Below are 20,061 nucleotides of genomic sequence, written 5' to 3' on the forward strand. Positions count from 1 at the left end.
GTTTGTAATGGAAGAAGATGAAGAAATGAAGTTTGTTTAGAGGTTTTAAGTTGGAATTGAAGGGGAAGAAGACAAAAAATAAATAAAGGATGGAACGGTCGACGAGGCGATCAATCTGACTCGTTTGAATGTATCTGTTCAATAGAAGCATTCGGATTGAGTTGACAACTCCACTTTTCTGACCCATTGAATGCGTCTGTTCAATAGACGCATTTAGACATTTTTTTAATGAATTAAAAAAATAATAAAATATTCCGGAATGCGTCTCTTCAAAAGACGTATTCGGATAAGAACAACCCCATTTACCTAAATAAGTTGAAAAGTGCCCCTTTTATCTAATTAAAATAAAAATCAATCCTACAAATCTAATTAACCCCTAGATTTACGAGCCAAGAAGTTAATTAAGTTTGTTTGCTAAATGTCAATTTTCTATTATTTTGATATTATTTTAAACCATTTTGACAGATAAGTATAAGTACGTTTTTGCTAAAAATTTTAATACCCCAAATTATGTGTATCAAAACTAAAAAGAAAAGAAAAACCCTAGGACGACGACCAGATTTTCCAGAGCGTCCTTTGTCAACAGCACTTCGAAGAAGCAAGGAGTTGCCGGGAAGAGCACATAATTATCATTATTGCTCTCCCTAATGGCCATGGTGAATCCCTCTCTTAGATTCTATGCATTTGCTATATCTCTTCATTGCAATCGCAGTAATCTCACTATTGCTCTTCTCGTCAGCGAAAACCTTCGCCTCCTTCTTCTTATCCTTTTTTGGTTTGCCTTCTTTGTTTCTTTGATATATATTTAAACTCCGATATACTATGATTTGAAATTGCATTATTAGATGCTTTAATATTGAAGTGCATCTTGGGCTTTAGCAGATATTATGGAAGGTTTATGAAGTCCCCTTGATATGACACTATTTATCTTTTCATCTTATATGTCTATGATCACATCACATCAGTTTGTTGATTGGATTCCATTTGGCAATGTTATTATTTTTTAAGCTCGAAATTTGTTTCTGATAAACAAGGTCAATTGTGTTAGGTTCCCTATTTGTGGAATTAGTTGCTTGAAGCCGAAACAGTTACTTCTAACATATCTTGGCTAGAAAACAGAGTGCAGTGTAGAAATTTAGCATTACATTTCGTGCAATGGAGGAACTCAGCAACATGCTTTGCGATGGCAAAGAAAACAAGTAAGGGAACTAAAAAGTTATAATAATAATTTTAATTTTATAGCATATGGTAATTAGTATTTTTTTTTAAAAAAATAATGATGATGATGTTTTACAAATAATTATAACGATGATGATACTTATTTCTGATGTAAATTTAAGTTCCCATGTTTGTCAAAAATTTCAATGTTGTTACTGTTCCAATTTGGTTCAGTGGTAAATGGAGGGTTTTTAGTGACATATGGAGTATTCCGTATTTTTCCCATGATTATATTTATCTGATTGCAATGAATCAATACTCTCAGAGAAGCTTCTCAACTAACTGCATTGCTAAAGGAAATGAAGGAAGGATTGGACACAGTCACAAATAAAGTTCAGGCTTTAACTGCCAAGGTTAGTACCTTCGGTATATGCTAATTCCAGATATCGAAAAGAACACTTTTAAGTCATTACTTTTGCATTTTAGATAGGTCAATTTAGGAAGAAGGCTAGGTTATCATGCTGTCATCATTACACACTATTGATCCAGAAAGAAATATGGGCAGGGAATGAACTTCAAATTGCAGTCAATCTTTGAGTACTATGAAAGTCATAGACTGAAGGATTGACATTTTGTGCATATCTTGCCTTTGTTAAAGCAAGAAGTCCTGTTGTTTTAAGAGTATTCCTTAAAACGCGTTGCTAGATCTTGTAGGTCGCCTTTTTTGGGGTATAATTAATGACTAATCCTATGAGATCAGTAACTCCTATATTAGAAATTTGACCCTATAATTTTATATGACCGATGCTGGATATCTCGACCATAATCATCATGAATACCTGTGGCTAGTAAGCCCACATGTTGAAGAATATATGAACAAAGGAACCGGACAAAAATGTCCCCCTGTCTTAGAATTTGATTGGGCAAAACTATTGTATCATTTTTAAATTTTTACTTCTTTTAGCTACAAACAGTGCCACATTTCCATTGATGGCTTGGTCTTTCCTTGACATCTTCCCCCTCTTTTGTATTTCAGGTAAAATCAAACCAGCTTCCGACATCAGATGGGATAAGCTATCTTGATGCCAAATATTTATTACTTCTAAATTATTGCTCTTCACTTGTATACTATTTGCTCCGCAAAGCCAAGGGGTTCTCAATTGAGGGCCATCCTGTTGTCAGGAGTCTTGTAGAGATGAGATTATTTCTTGAGAAGGTTTGTTTTCTTCCATTTCTTTTTTTGTTCATTTTTTTAAACATGCTTACCCGCATGGGACTTTTAACTAGTCCTGCCTTTTTTGTTGACACAGATTCGACCTATTGATAAGAAGCTTGAGTACCAGATTCAGAAGCTAACAAAAGTTTCTGTTGTGTCAAAAGAGAATGCGTTCATGGACGAAAAGGATTCAGCTACACCTCAGGCTATGGATGATCGATTAAAATATCGTCCAAACCCTGACATGCTTGTCAGTAAAGCAGAAGGAACTGCTGAGGTGAGGCATTATGTCAAGGATCAAGTTTAGTAACTCTTTTGTTCCATCTTGTTATGTCAAAGACTCAACTATTGCTCCTCTTTTTTTTTTCTTTTTTTTTCCCCCTTCAAATAGGATGGAGATGGTATATATCGTCCACCAAAGTTTGCCCCTACTTCTATGGAAGAAGATAAGAAGTCTAGGAAGGAAAGAAATTCCTTGAGAAGGGATTTAGAGACACTCCGACGAGCTAGACAAAATGATTATATGAGAGAGCTGATGGATGACATGGCTGGGAAACCTGAAGAGGTCGGTTAAAGACCTACTATTATATTCTATGGGTTTTATTTGTTTGTTGTTTTATTTTATTTTCTAAATAACCAATGTGTAGATTACTTAAAATTTATTGTTCTTTGGTCATTACAGATTAAAGAAACCGTTGGACTGGAAAATAGAGAAGTTGCTAGATATGTGGCAAGAATGGAGGAACGTGACCGAAGAGAAGAGGAGCTTTTCACTCGTGCACCGCTTACAAAGATGGAGAAAAAGAGAGAAAAATACTTAAAGAAGTCAAGATATGGGTACATAGACATAGACTCAATTTGACTTTTCTTCTGTCTTTTGATTAAATCGCTACACTTTTAAAGCAGTTAAGCATCACTAAAACCAGTGACTGTTTTTTAAGCCTATTTTTGACATTACTCATTTTGTTTTCTAGGATGGGTGGTGTAACTGATAGTTTCTATGAAGAAGTAAAATCCTTGCCCTTGGAAGGTGCCGATGGTGAGCGACCGACAGATTTCAGTAATGGTGGTGGCAGAATGAGAAATCATAAGAAACGCAAGGTTAGTCACATAGGACTTTGATGTTTGATTGAGTACACATTTATTTCTCTTCTTTTTCCCTCCATTCTTATGAATTCATTATAGAAGTTAGTCTGAGTTTGGAGCATTTGGATTTTACAGAATATATGCTTAATTTTTCTGTCCAGTTATGATTAGCGCCTGTTTGGAATGATTTTCGTAGCATCTTCCTTTTCCCTCTTGCAATACTAGCAAATTTATTTTTAATGTGCACTCTCAACTTTCTTCTTTGTTGGCTTTCATATTAAATGGAAAGGGGCGTCATCTAAAATATTTGGAGCATGTAAGTAATACCTTTTTCCGCTTTCTGCAGGTTAGGCATTGAAGATCAGGTGATCATCAGGATGATGGGAAATACTTGGGCCAAAATTGTATGTCGATGTGAAAAATCCTATATCTTTGGATGAAATTTATATTATTAAGAGGTTCTCTAATTGCTAATGAAAGTTTACAAATGACCACATTTTTCATGTCAAATTGTTTAACTTTTAATGACATTGCACGGCTCGAATTATGTACCTTCATCATTAAGTGAGGATATTCAATAGGTTTTAGATCTTTCTTCCCTTTTTAGCTTCAGCGCTTAATTGAATTGTTCTTATTAATTTGTATGTCTCATATATCCCATTGATTTAGTAATTATAAGAATCATAAGATGTATCTGCCAGCAGTTCAATTTCCTTTTACATTCAGAGACTCCTGATCTAATTCATTTCCTCTCATTCCATTGCATTTCTACTTATGAAATGTTGTTGTGATATCTTATGAGCTTTTGAGCTTATTATCTCCGTACAGAGATTGAAATTCTCTCTGGAGTCTGGACATATTGCTTGGACAATATATGAAAAATTACCAAATGATGATGTCCATTTTAACGGGGTCAATGTAATTATGCACTGCTTTTTTTAGCTAGAGATTTGTGAAATCTGGGAAATTGTCAGTGGCTTACATCATGATTTCTCCGAAAAATCAATGGAATCGGAGTAAATGTACGTATATTCTTTTGTAAGAACCAAATGTCAAATGTTGTGCATAGAAGATCTGTTGTCTTAAAAGTAAAATTCAGTGTAAAATTAGTGCTAAATTGCGTGGGTCGATTGCTCCAACATTAACATAACATCCCAATTTAAGCGTGTACTTACAGGGAATGGTTGAAAATTTTGTTCATAAAAGAAATAGAGAGGAGAGGGAAATGAGTTTCCATTCTTCTTTTCTCAATAACTGAGAGCTATTAAAGGAAAAATAAAATCCATTTAAAAAAAATCATTTTGAAATTAATTTTGAAAAACTATTTTAGAATTAATTGAGATTAATACTTAGGAATTAATTACAAACAATTAATTCCTTTTGTTTTTTATTTTGCTATTGGCTAAATGTCCAAATTCATTTCCAACGATCTCCACGAATGATTGGTATAGCAAATAAAACAAAAGGATATTTTATAAGATTTGTTTTTCGAGTAAAGTTGTTGATTTGAATTGAATTGATGCATAGTGAAATAGGATAACAACTTTACTTTGTTGGAGAGAGAGATACCTTTTGAACTTTCAATAACTATGGTTGACTCCTATAGCTCGTTTTACTCTTTAATTTTTGTTGATTTCATGATAAAAGCGTGTTATTTAGGGCCATGCACATAAAATCGTAGGTCACTGTGAATGCTCTAAAAAAAGATTCTTAAACTCTTTTATAGAAGGCAATCACATCGTCACATTCACGTTTATTGCTTCATCAAGTCTACCGCAATAGATCACTCAAAATTTGAACTATGAAGACTAGTTCATACCAGGACTATTCTCATCAAGTCTGTCAAAGACAAACTACTCAAATTTGAATTATGAAGATTTTACAATTATCCCTCAAGTCCGTATCAAGACCACCCAAAGAAAGGGCTACAGAATTTTTAAAAGTTTTAGTTCCATCAAGCTTGTACCAGGACCACCCAAATGAAGGGTTATAGACCATTAAGTCTATCACAATAGATCACCAAATAAAGGGCTATGGACCACTATATAAGGGTTTGAATCCCATACTTGTTAAAATTCTAAAATTACTCTCCTTGTTAGACCTATAGTGAGAGGATCTGCTAAACTCCTCTTATATCTTATATACTCCAAGGGGATAAATCCCCTATTTCAATAGTTGTTTCAGAGCTTCATGTCTCAGGCGTATATGTCTCTTTTTGTCATCTGTTTTTAGCAACACCTATGGTTGCTTCTAAATCATAATGCAAAGAAACTAATAAAGATGCCCCCCACAATGGTATGTCTCCCAATAGGCTTCTAAGCCACTCAGCCTCTTGTTCTTCTAATTCTAGAGCAATAAATTTGGACTACTGGATCGTGTTGTACATGTTTGGTTTGCTCATTTTCATAAAATAGCTTCTCCCCCTAGTATAAACACATATCCACTAGTAGAGCTTACTTTGTCATTATCTATTACCCAATTTGCATCACTATACCCCTCTAAAAATTATTGAAATGTAAACAAGAATCTATTGTACCTCTAAGGAACCTTACTAAATGACGAAAAACTATCTAATGGTCCTTATCGGGATTATGCGTATATCTGCTCAATCTATTAATAACATATGCGATATCAAGTCTAGTATAGTTCATAAAAACATAACATTACCAATATTTTTTTGCATATTCAGATTAAGAGACACTTTCATCCTTATTCTTCTTAAGGTTCATACTAGCACATATTATGTTCTTACAGAAGTATCGTCAAGACAATCAAATTTCTTTAGCATTTTTCAATGTAGTGTGATTGACATTAAGAAATCTATTTTTAGTTTTCCTTATCTTAACACTAAGTATCACATTAGCCTCACCTAAATTTTTCATTTCAAATTGTGAGGACATAAATAACTTAGTATCATTTCTTACATGTATGTTTGTATCAAAGATCAATATATCATCAACATACAAACACACACAATTAGCTCCAAACAACTTTTAGTAAACACATGTATTAGAATAATTAACTTTTAAAATATTGTTTACTAAAATGTTGTTAAATTTTCATATCAATGTTCAAGAACTAGTTTAAGACTATAAAGAGATTTTGTGAATTAACATACCTTGTTTTCTTGACCAATGTCATATATATTTCTTCTTTCAAGTTATCATCGAGGAATATCGATTTTACATCCATCTAATGTATTAGAAGACCACGTATTGCTACAAATACTATCAAGGCTCTATAGTGGCTATTTTAGTCATACAAGAATAAACATCAAAATATTCAATGTTTTGATTTGCATATACCCACAACCACTAATCTAGCATTAAGTTTGTCAATTGAACCAATTGGTCTAATTTGTTTCTTGAAAATCCACTTACAATTAATTGGTTTATTTCTTTTTAGAAAGTTATACTAAATCCCACGTTTGATTCATAATATTATTTCATAAACCTATGGTGATCACATTTCAAGAACTTATAGATTTCTTCATAAGTTGTCAAATCACATAACAACCATAAACCATCGATCAACATTTTTTCTTTTCAAGATCATATATTATTTTCATTCAAAAGAAAATATGTATATATTATGTACCATCAAATTCTACAAATTACTATATAGAAATGATGTATTTTCATATTTTCATACTACCAACAAGTTAGGTAATAATAAAAAATGAATATCAAAATAAGCTTGCTCAAATTAATCAAAATAGCATCTCATATTAGCTACTCGAAGCAATATAATAACAATAACAATATTATCCTTTATTGCACTTGTCATGAGACAATTTGTTATTTATAAAATATTCAAATTTATATACGACATATAATACTTAAATATAATAACTAAATAAAATCGTCAAACTCTCATACCATATATAAAAGTTTGAATATAATCGAGCTTAAGAATTAAGCATTATATCTTAGGAAAGTCAACCTATATTAAAATTTATTCAAATTAGTTAGAGAAAGCTTGACAATTTAAATTATATTTGTGGAGCAAATTACCATCCAAAATATTTTCATTAGAATTGAAAATTAAACTTCGATTTCTATCGTGATTTGAATCACATCTAGAAAATCATTGTCATCAATATCCAAATTTGAGAATTGGAGGGAGGCAATTGTGGAACAAATCATCAAAATATCTTCACTTCAAAGTCATTGAATTTGATGATCAACAATCTCAAGACCAACTATACAAACATACACATATGACAATCAACATAAATCAATCCACCAATCAAAAAGTTCTAACTCAATATGTTGAATTCTCTTTCTCCAAATTTCTCAAATCATGCCAACACATCATTTTGAAAATAACTCAATCAAAAAGTTCTAACTCAACATGTGGAGTTGTCTCTTCAAATTTCTCAAATCATGTCAACAAATCATTTTAAAAATAAATGCATAATGATTTCTTAATTTATTAGGTCCAATATTCACTTTTTCTATTTTCTTAATTTCCTTAAATTGAAATTAACGTCACTCCTAATTTTAGATCATTTCTTATCTATCTCCAAATAAGAATCAAATTATAATCTCTCTCCAAATTTGTTTCCAAAAGCTATTCATCCATGAAGAATAAAGCAAACAAATAATTCGATTATATTAATATGGTCTATAGAAAAGTTGACTTTCTTTCGTTACCATTATCAGCCGACTCATTTTAGCCATTGGACGTAAGCCACAAAGTTTCGATACAGTTCATTGCTCTGGAACTTCAAATCCCACACGCCTTTATTAGCGAAACCGATGCGCCGTTGATCGCTAAACATCCTCGATTGCATTTATGTCAAAACCAGAATCTGACCTTCGCCCCCACTTCGTGTACCCAACATGACTGAACTCTCCCACCTAAAGAATTGGCATTATTCAGTCCATAATTGTTCCTTGTATTGGCTTTGTGTACCTAATCTCAAATTTAATTAATTTTAATTAATTAATTAATATTTTGATGATAACAAATTGTTTTTATCTATTAACAATTTAAGTGTTTTAAAGTATCAACGGTGTAGAATTCGAAACAACGATCCCAACACAATTTAAATCAAATCGGAGTTTAAATGATAAAGATATGATAGAAACAAACTTAATGAAAAAAATTCTGAGTTAATGTTGTGGTTGATCTTTTTTTTACTAAAGTTGATCAATTGAAAAGTGACACTTGGAACTAGGAGGAATGACGAGACTTTTTATTTTTGGATTAATTTTAAAAAGAAAATAAATTTAATATTATTTTATATTTATGCCTAAGAATTAGTTTGAGAATTTTACTTTTTGTTGGATGTTAAAAGAAATGATTTTTTAAAATATATACGTCTAATGGCTAGTTGGACACGTGTGCTTTTGTTTTTTTTTTTTAAAAAAATGAATTTTGAAAAGAAAATAAATTTAATATTATTTTTGTTTGTGTCTAATGGCTAGTTGATTCAAAAAAGAAAAATCTCTCTATTGATTTTTCTTTTTTAAGATTTAAAGGCCCAAAATTGAATTTGCACCTCCTCCTTTTCTTTTTCAACCATCTTGTTCTTCAATTTTTTACAACAATAGCACATTTTTACGATCCTTAAAGTTACCAGTATTATTTTCTTAAGCTCTTAGAGGTGGTTTGATTTAAGGTTTTAAAGATACTTAGAAATTAAATATGTCTGGGAATAAGATTGCTGAGAATCAAAGATAACTGTGTTTAGTTGTACATGAGAATGTTATCAAAATTGTATAGTAACAAATTAGCTTTGTATTTTATTTATAAAATTAATCACAAACATCTCTATAAATTTTAGATAGATTAATTAATAAACAATAAATTCAATTCAAAATTTTGAGCAAAATTAATTATTTAACTATCAAATAATAATATTAATTACAAATATTTGTAAAATGAGTAACTTATAATTAAAATTACTTGGTTACATAATTCAATGAATCAATTTGATGAATTAATAAAACAATCAAAATCAGTTTAGAAAAATAAATATAATATTTTGTGATTAAAAAATAATGAATTATAATTAATTAATGATAAACTAATTATAATTATTAAAAAATAATTTCCTAAACTATTAATCATAATGATAATTAATTAACTACTTATATAATTTATTAATGAATTAATGCATAAGTTCTTTATGATTTATTATATAATTAATTAATTAATTAATGAATTAAATTTAAATATTATAATTTAAGATTTAATATAATTTTTGAAATTATAAATTTAATATTCATATATTAATTAATTTTAATAATATAAAAAAATAAATTCATATATTAAAAAGGGAAAGAAAGTGGCATCAAGAAAACCCACGTCTATTCCCATGCCTACAATTTTAAATTTTGTATCAAACAAGGGGATGTATATTGTTGGGAATGTCCTAAAACTCGCAGTTCATAAATATTGGAAACATATTCTATTTATTAATAAAAATATTATTGAGTTGATCATTCAATAAAATGTTATTGATATTGCATTCTGTTATAAAAGTCCAATAAACGAATCCATGACTATAATATGAATACTTTAACTTTACGTGAAAACATAAAAGTATTGGAATTGGTGTCCTAATTCTCTCGGAGTCTCGTTGTTTTGTAAAGATATACATTGTTTAATGAATAAAATAAGTGTTATTTAATTCTGGCATTTACTCATATCCAATAAACAAAGCCCTTTTGTTTTCTTATGTTAACTTAAGCATGTATATGTGATATACAAGTGGATCATGCCTTAAGTGATAACCTAAATTGGTCTGTAGTATAAAGATTAAGGTGGGATACCTGATCCTGATGACACTACGGATACGGCCCGCTTTGTAGAGGTTTGCAAGTGTTGTAAACTACTATAGATGGTAAATCCTGACCATTCATGTGGAGACGTGGAGCGGGGGTGTCCTATACAAAGAGTTTGTATAAGATCTGGACCACAAGATGACTAGACTCTCTGTATAACGTCGTTGATACTAGAGATTTACATCTCACCTAAACGACCATAGGTGACATGACCTCAATCCTGAGTGTTTTGAGAATTCTTGCCTTTGAAGGCGGTCCTTTGATTAGTATGGGTGTGAGTTGCCAGATTGCCAACTCAACATGCCTACCTTTCTGGGGACTTGTCTGATCTGGAAGCTGGGAACTCAATCCACAAGATGAAATTTACTCCTTTCCCAAAGCATGGATAAGTAGAGAGATTGCTCCCTTAAGGGCTGATTCTGGGGCTTGAACATAGTGGCCACATATTCTCTTTGGAAGAGAAGACTCAGTCATAGTAGGACTATGACTTATGTTCATTAGAGGGATCAGTGGTAATTAAGGAGACAGATGTAACTATAGGGGCATAACGGTTATTGGCCCAACTGTACTTACAAGCGATCTGTGAAGGGTTGTCACACTGCTGATTGGTTAAGATGGACACATAATATATCTATGGTAAGGAGAGTTTAGCTATCGATCTTTAGTGGAGTGTCTGGTAGTTAATGGATGGTGGATCCCGTGACTAAAGAGTTTAGTCAATTATGCACGTACCATTGGAGCTTCGAGCTACAGGTACATGAGGTCCCCTTGGTAGCTCAATGGATTCAGTTAAGGATCAGTTCTTGGTGTTGATTTGAAATGTTCAAATTGACAATAGGTATTTTGATTATATATGATATAATCGGTATGATGTATGAGATACATCTAGTGGAGGATTGATGTAAATCAAATTTACATTAAGTACCATGGAATAGAAAAAGAACTATGATTTATATGTTTCATGAGATGAAATATTAAAACTATAGGTTATAAATATAGTATGATAAGTTGGTTATTATTTATGTTTATAATAATATTAATTATTGGATAATTAATTCTTTTTCTTTTAAATACCAAAGTAGTAGGTGGTTATTGAATCATGGTAACCATGAATTTAAAAGGAAAATGGTTTTCCTATTTTGAAAAGAGGTTTTTACAAAACGATTGAAATGGTTTTTGTGTTTTCTCTTCGCGCAAAAGAAACTCACGAAGTCATCAAGTAAATTTGGATTTACTAAACGACGGCTGGGCGAGCTAAACGATCGTGCAGTGACGAGCTAAACGATTGTGCAGTATTTACTAAATGATCGCATAGTTTTGTTAGACGATCGTTGGCCCAAGGTAAACGATCGTGTAGTGTCTGTAGACGATAAACCGAGCTAAACAATAGACTAAAAGATTGCATAGCTTTTGCTAAACGATCGCTTAGCTTTATCTAAACGATTGGGCATTGACCTATACGATAGGTCTCTGCCATCTCCCACTTGCTTGGTCATGTACACGATCGTTGTTTCCTCCTTCGTCTGCCTCATACCAAGTCTGAACAGAGCCCACCCTCTGGATTCTCACACTGAGAATACCAAAGTCTCCTTGTTGGTGGTGTCAGACTCAACTCGACACCGTCGAGGTTTTCTGGAGGCCGTTCGTGGTGTTGTGGAGGTCGTTCGTCTTGTTGAGAAGTTCGTGGCCGAGGCGATCGTTGAGGACGAGTGAGAAGAGTTCGTGACCGAGGAGATCGTTGAGGACGAGCACGAAGTTTTCGTGTTGTGTTCGTGCAGTGTTGCGATCATGTAGATCGAGTGTTCGTGGTCACTATTGTTCGAGTGGTCGCACAACGGAGTGTGGAGATGCTTCTGCCTATGTGCGTAGAGTTTTACTCTCTGTTCCTTTGCATTTTTCATGCTGTAATTTCTGTATGAATTGTATAAACATTTGTTTGAAGTCGACTGTAAATGTATTGTTCATTTATGATTGTAATTTGGAATAGTCTTGTTCCGCTGCTCAAGGAAATCTTAGAATCTGATTTTCTTCAAAAAGTGGATCAAGTTTTAGTATATAGCCAAAATGGTCTATAAGTATATGGACGAGATTTGGTATATAGCCATCCTGGTGACACTATTGGTGTGATCCACTCTGTATACTGATACAAATGATGTGATCCCAAAATCATTCATGTGGAGACATGTGAGCGGAGGCATCCTATGCAAAGGATGTTTGCATTAGACCGGACCACAAAATAGTCACTTTTCTTTATAATGATCGTTTACTATTAAAACTAACTATTTCAAATTCAATGACCTGGGGTAACTCGATCTTAATTTTGAGCTAACTATGAACTCTTGTTTATTCAAGATTATCCTTTGATCTGCATAGGTAAGAGTAGTTCAACAATACTGCTCAATAAGCCTCCCATTTTGGGGATAAGACCGGATAGATAACTAGAGATATAGTCCTACAAGATGGAATCTACTCCTATCCAATTTAGGGTTAGTAGATATGTTATTCCCTTAAGTACTGACTCCTGGTTTTGAATAAATAGGTCCCACCCTCTCATGGTCGAGAGAGATATGGTTTATTAGTTGGACTATAAACCAATTGTTCAATAGAGGATTAGTGGAAGCTTAAGGAGCAAAATGTATTTACAGGGGTAAAATGTAATTTTGACCTAGCTGTAAATACGAACAATCTGTGAAAGGTCGACTTACTGATTATGGTTAAAGTGGACAAAAATATATCTATAGTGAGGAGAATGCAACTGTCGAGCTATAGTGGTGTGTCTTGGTAGTTAACGAATATTGATTAATTCGGTTTAAAGAGTTTAGTCAATTAATCTCAAATCGTTGGAGTTCATGATTGTAGGTCCATAAGGTCCCTTTACTAGCTCGTAAAATTACTCCTTGGATTAGTGAATTGAGTGTTTTGAAACGTTCAAAATCAAAATTAGGGTTTTGAATTTGAAGTGTTCAAATTCAATTTAGGGTTTGGTTAATTTTATTTGATATAATTAAACGTTTATATTTATCAAAATTAAACATATTCAGAGAGATTAAAATATTAATTAACATGAATAGGATCCATGTATCAAATAGGTGTTTAATTAATTTAATATTTGATATTAAATTATTATTTAAATAAAACATTTTCAATTTTGTAAAATTAAAATTTAGATTTGAATTTTTAACTAAATTTGATTTTGGTGAAAATTTAACGAAAATTGAAAATGAAAAAGTTTTTTTTTTTTTTTTTTTTTAAATTTAGAAATTGGAAAATTCCAAGATAGTGGAATTTTCCAATTTTAAATTTGTGTGTGTTAATCCTAAATTAAACATCTATCCCACTTGACTATTGCTTTTTGAGGTGTCCTTGTAACGACCTGACCCTCTAGGACTCAAGTTAGGCCATTACTAAATACATGCATGCATGAAACTTAAAACGACACCCTTTTATGGTGAAATAAATGCTAAATAAATAAGATAAGTTCAAAAGTCCTTCATTAAATTCAAATATTAAAAACAAACAATAGGGTACCCATAAATCATAAATGATAATAAATAAGTCTAAAAAAAATTCTTAATAGTAAGTTTCAAACATCAAAACTGAAAGTTAGATTTCTCATGAGCGGAAGCATAAAACTGGTCCGAGTGGCTCGATCAAGAACTCCGCTTGTCAATCACCGGTGCATCTCTACCTTTACCTGAAACAACAACATAAGAAGGGATGAGTATAAAATACTTAGTAAGTAACCTCACTGCTAGGATCAAGCTACGCATCTATGTCCTCTAGATACCTACCTTTGGTGGAACATATAAACTGCTCTAGTCCTCATGGGACACATACATACATGAAAAGCTTATTTCTATCCTACTGTAGTTAAGTATGCCCACTACCTCTAGTAAGTCTCGTAGGACCTACAACCTCTGGTGAATCCCAAAGGAAACACAACCCCTGGTGAGTCCCGAAGGAAACACAACCCCTAGTGAGTCTCGAAGGAAACACAAACCTTGGTGAGTCCCGAAGGAAACACAACCCCTGGTGAGTCTCAAAGGAAACACAACCCCTAGTGAATCTTGAAGGAAACACAACCCTTGGTGAATCCTAAAGGAAACACAACCCCTCTGGGTGAATCCCGAAGGAAACACAATCTCTGGTGAATCTCGAAGGAAATACAACATCTAATGGACATTTAACTAATCAGTAAAGACACTATCACAGTCTCAACATCACAAGTATCACAACATGGTTCTACAACATACATATATACCTCAACATCATGGCTCTACAACATGCATATATGCCTCAATAGCCCATATCAAATACAACATCAGTGAATCAAGTATCATCTCATATTAGCATGCAAGTATCTACGTGTATAAATAAATCTTTCGGATTTTCATACAAGAACATATATTGGTCATACTATACTATTCGTCTATCATGCTATCGTTTTGTCATAATATTCATCTATCATGCTAGCATATATCTAGTGTCTGGCCCGTGGGCAGTTCCAGTAGTAAGATTACTTACCACAAATCGTAAGTCTAAATATTTACTTCCAAGCAACTACTCGATAATGAAACACAAATTAAACCTACAACATAAACCTAAGATTTAATTCACACTAAGGCCTAATTCCACCCATCAATTCGTACCATGAACCCCAAAAATGATTTACCTAAAGTGTGGCTTGATCGACGGTCACTTCCAGACTTTGGCTTCCTAAATCTCCAATAAAATCAACAAAGAAAAACAACCTCTAATTCTGATGGACAACGACCTTAAACCTTCGAAATACAATAGTTAAGTCATTACTTAATCCAATCATTAGTGGGTGTTCGAAGATCAACCTCAAGAACCATAAATGTTACCAAATTTCTTGTTGGCAATGAACTCGAACCCGCTTGACGGCCGCTTCAACAGTTTCCCAGACTCAAATCGAAAGCCAAAAGTATAATTTAGATAAATTAGATTTCATTCCAAACATAATGTGTATCCCATCTTTTACCCAAAACTTCATAAAGTAGATCTTACCTATATCTAAGATTCCGACGAAAACCCACATGACAGTGGCCTACTGTTAAAAACTGATGGGTGCCAGCAGATTTGAGAACCCGTCGATTGGACTAGCGGTAGCGGTGTGGGGAAACATGGACAACTGGGTTTCTGGTTGCGCGGGTCTACAGTTGGAAAGAACATGAAGCGCCGGCTAAAGCGGCGCGGTTGGAGTGGCGGAGGGGCGGCAGACACGCGACACAACTGGAACACAAATCGACGGCTGGGGTGGCTAGCGGCACGCACTGCTTGTGGATCGGGGGTGGCAGCTCGTGGATGTTGGGCTTGATCGAATGGCGAATGGTTGACTTGGTTGGTCTTGCAGGGCGCGGCGAAAAATTGACGGACGGACGGCTGGAGGCTGGTTAGAGCTTGACGGTAGGGAGGAAAAATTTTGAGGGAGGGGGGTGTCGGCGGCGTGAGGAAGAAGACGAGAGGAAGGGGAAAAAAAGGAAAAAGAAAAATGAAAGAAAAAGAAAAGGAAATAAATAAAATATATTTATTTTATTTTATTTCCTTCCTATTCCCCTTTATTATTATTACTATTTTTTTCCTTTTTTTTTACCCATTCTTTTCCTTTCCATTTTTAAAAAAACAATTCTTGCCCTTGATTTCCAACACTAAACTCCATAATTAATTTTCAATATTAATTTTCACTTAAATGATTTACATTCCAGCAATTACACTTAAATGTCCAAAAATTTAAAAAATACCCTCAATTAATAAAAATTACTGAATTACATAAATAATAAAACAAAATTCGGGGTATTACATTCTTCCTTCCTTAAAGAACTTTTGTCCTCGAAAGTTCATTCCTGAAAAAGATCCGGGTACTGGGCCTTCATGTCATTCTCTCGATCCCAAGTAGTCTCCTTGAATTGGTGATTCTGCCACAATTTCACAAATGTAATCTCCCTACGGTTTTAATGTCTTTACCTCTCTAGCGAGAATCTCTACAGGTTTCTCCTCGTAGCTTAAGTTGTCATTCAACTGCAAGGGCTCAAAGTTGACTACATGGGATGGGTATGCTACATACTTTCTCAGCATCAAAACATGGAAGACATTGTGAACTGAAGACAGTGCTGGAAGCAATGGCAAATGGTAAGCTACGGGGCCAACTCGTTATAAGACCTCGAAAGGTCCACGGACTCAACTTCTCTTTCCTGCCAAACCTTAGAATATCTTTCATGAGTGCTACTTTTAAGAATACCTTAACACCAGTTTCAAATTCTAGGTCTTTGCGTCTCACATCAACATAAGCTCTTATGTTTGCTCTGAGCTGTTCAGTTCTTTGATCCATTCCGTGGCGCGAAATCCATCATTGGCTAAACAATCATTTGGTTATGCCATTTTGGGCTTTGCATACATGCCCTGATCTTCTGTATTGCCTTATTCGTGGTCTGCACTAGTTCAAGTCCTAACAATTTCCTCTCTCCTACCTCATCCCAACACACATGAGACTTGCAACTCTTTCCATATAGGGCCTCAAATGGCGACATCCTAATAGTGGATTGGTAGCTGTTATTATAAGCAAACTCCATTTAATGCAAGTGAACATCCCAACTTCCTGAAAACTCTATGGCACAGGCACGCAACATGTCTTCCAATATCTGATTCAATCGCTCTGTCTGCCCATCAGTCTGTGGGTGAACAGCTGTACTTAAATCCAACCGGGTCCCCAAAGCTGCCTGAAGACTTTTCATGAAGTTAGATGTGAAACGAGGGTCTCTGTCTGACACAATAAACACAGGCACTCAATGCAATCTCACCACCTTCTTCATGTATATCTGTGTCCACTTATTTACTGATAAGGTGGACTTTCCAGGTATGAAATGTGCTAATTTTGTAAGTCTGTTTACCAACAACCCAAATTACAGTGAAACCTTTGACTATCCATGGCAACCCCACGATGAAGTCCATAGACGCATGCTACCACTTCCATTCTGGCACCCTCAATGGCTGTAACAAGCCTGCTGGCTTCTGCCTCGAGTCTTTCACCTATTGGCACACCAAACACTTGCTGACGAACTCCACAATCTCTCTTTTCATATGATTCCACCAGTAATAATGTTTCAAGTCTTGGTACATCTTGGTGCTATCAGGATGAATCAAAAATAAGGAATTGTGAGCCTCTGACAACTACTCATTCTTAATATCATTATCTGCTGGCACGCACAAACTTCCCTGATATAGAAGACCACCCTTCGCTGATACAGAGAATTTGCCATCATGGCTTGACTCTACCCTATGAACTCTCTCCTCCAAATAAGGGTCACAACACTGCACATAAATAATTCTCTACCTTAGACTCGGTCGCACTGAAAACTGCGCTAACTGTGTCGTGACCTTCCTCACTACCACTGCAATTTCTGCCCACTCTAACTCCTTACACAAATGAGTCTGTCTAGTAATGAGGGCTGCTAAATAAGCCACCTTTCTACTTAGGGCATTTACCATTGGTGGTATAAAATTTCGCAGTCATAATTCTTCACTAGCTCTAACCACCTTATTTGCCTCATGTTCAACTTCTTTTGAGTGAAAAAGTACTTTAAACTCTTGTGGTTGGTGAAGATCTGTATCTTCTCTCTATATAAATAGTGCCTCCAGATCCTGAGAGCGAAAACCACTGCTGTTAATTCCAAGTCGTGTGTGGGATAATTCTGTCTTTAACTGACGTGAATTGTAAGTAACTACTTTTCCCTTTTGCATCAGTACGCATCCGAACCCCTTCTTGGACGCATCACTGTAAATGAAAAAACCACCTAATCCATCTGGTATTAATAGAACTGGGGCTGAAACCAACCTCTGCTTGAAATCTTGGAAACTGTTCTCACAAGCCTCATTCCAAACGAAAGGGGCTCCCTTCCAGGTCAACTGAGTCAATGGGGCGACTATGTAAGAGAAATTCTTTACAAATCATCTATAATAGCCTGCTAACCCTAGGAAACTGCGCACCTCACCAACTGTGGTTGGACGAGCCCAACTCGTAATTGCCTCAATCTTTGTAGGATCGGTAGAGACATATTCCTTCGATACTACATGCCCTAGAAAGGACACTTGCCTCAACCAAAACTCACATTTAGAAAACTTAGCATACAACTTATTGGCCCTCAACGTCTCCAAAACTTTCCGCAAATGCTCCTCATGTTCGGCCTCTGTCTTGGAATAAACCAAGATGTCATCAATAAAAACAATCATAAAGGTGTCGAAGAATTCCTTGAACACCCTATTCATCAGATCCATGAACACTATTGGGGCATTCGTTAAACCGAACGACATCATTATGAACTCATAATGCCCATATCTCGAGCGAAAAGCTGTCTTGGGTATGTCACTGTCCTTTATTCTTAGTTGATGGTATCCTGACTGGATATCAATCTTTGAGAACACTGTAGCTCCCTGCAACTGGTTGAACAAGTCATCAATCCTGGGAAGGGGATACTAGTTCTTGACGGTCACCTTGTTCAGCTCTCTGTAATCAATGCACAGACGTAACGATCCATCCTTCTTTTTCACAAACAAAATGGGTGCACCCCATGGTGACACACTAGGGTATATGAAATCCTTGTCCAACAACTCCTGCAATTAGACCTTCAGTTCCCTCAACTCTGCTGGTGCCATCCTGTATGAAGTCTTCGAAATAGGGGTTGTGCCTGGCTCTAACTCAATAGAAAAATCCAATAGCAAAATCTATCTCTCGTTGCGAGGGCAGTCCAAAATGATCCTCTGGAAAAACGTCTGGAAAATCTCTCACTACTGGCTCTGAAGTCAAGGTGACTTTAGCCTCTCTTGTGTCAACCACACTGGCCATAAAGCCTTAGGCTCCTTGGTCAAACAGTCTACTGGCCTTTAATGCGGAAATCACGTTAGGTAGGACCACGGTCTCAACCTCTTTAAACTTAAAACTGGCTTCTATAGGGGGGGGGTGGGGGGGGGGGGGGGTTAAAGATGACCTCCTTATGGGAGCAATCTATGCTGACATGATTAGCAGCTAACCAATCCATGCCTAATATCACACCAAAATCACGCATATCTAAAATTATCAAGGTCACATCTAATGTCTGATTTGCTATCTCTACTTGACATGCTTTTATCTTTTTTGTAGCTAACATGATCTCTCTTGATGGAGTGGAAATAGACAATTCAAAGGGCAAAGGTTCTGACTCTAACATGGCATGCCTTACAAATACGGAAAATATAAATGAGTGCGAAGAGCCAGAGTCAAACAAACCTAAAGCATGGTGCCCCACAATGGGAAACGTATCTGTCAGCACTGTGCCTGACTTTTCGGCCTCATGCTGAGTGGTAGAAAACACCCTACCCTGCTGCTGCTGACGACTCGAGCCTCCCTGAAATGAGCTTACGGGCTGGCCCCTGAGTTCAGGCACATTCCTCCTTAGGCATATCTCTGACATATGCCCCTTCTGGCCACATCGAAAACAAACCCAGAGCTGGCTAGGCAATGTCCCCAGTGTCACTTATCACAAGTAGTACAGATTGGCCTATCCTCCTTGACAGTCACAACTTGGGAGCCCTGCTGTCCCCACTGACGTGGAGCATTCACTGTGTTCTGGTTCCTCTGCTGATGCTCAGGAGCCCTAGGCTCAGCCTTCCTTTCTGACCTGTAGAGGTCCCAACCCTAAGCGACCTCATGTACTCTTCTTCCGCCTGGGAATCAGCATTAATCCTCACAGTGGCCCGCAGTTCCACGACATACGTCTTGAGGTCCAAGACATGTACCATACCTCGCAGTCCGCT

At 35.2% G+C, this 20,061-nt stretch overlaps 1 protein-coding gene and 1 long non-coding RNA gene across 3 annotated transcripts; one reads left to right on the top strand and one right to left on the bottom strand.

The window, feature by feature from the left end:
* Window positions 1–497: 497 nt before the first annotated feature.
* Window positions 498–4,066, top strand: LOC120085102 (Sas10/Utp3/C1D family). Its single transcript, XM_039040962.2, has 9 exons — window positions 498–656; window positions 1,049–1,199; window positions 1,484–1,571; window positions 2,195–2,374; window positions 2,469–2,651; window positions 2,766–2,939; window positions 3,057–3,211; window positions 3,349–3,475; window positions 3,807–4,066. Exons 2-9 carry the CDS (start codon window positions 1,156–1,158, stop codon window positions 3,816–3,818), a joined length of 963 nt encoding a protein of 320 aa, XP_038896890.1. The 5' UTR covers window positions 498–656; window positions 1,049–1,155; the 3' UTR covers window positions 3,819–4,066.
* A 9,657-nt stretch (window positions 4,067–13,723) lies between these two features.
* Window positions 13,724–19,528, bottom strand: LOC120085855 (uncharacterized). Of its 2 annotated transcripts, XR_005484054.2 has the most exons (3): window positions 15,120–19,528; window positions 14,927–15,035; window positions 13,724–13,948 (listed from the first exon to the last, which is right to left on the bottom strand). It is a non-coding gene; the product is annotated as an uncharacterized LOC120085855 (long non-coding RNA). The 2 variants fall into 2 exon arrangements; XR_016532512.1 differs by having other exon boundaries at window positions 14,927–19,528.
* Between the last annotated feature and the right edge of the window lie 533 nt (window positions 19,529–20,061).

This window comes from Benincasa hispida, chromosome 9 (assembly GCF_027475165.1).
Source record: "Benincasa hispida cultivar pf3 chromosome 9, pf3_genome.v1.1, whole genome shotgun sequence".
NCBI lineage: Eukaryota > Viridiplantae > Streptophyta > Magnoliopsida > Cucurbitales > Cucurbitaceae > Benincasa > Benincasa hispida.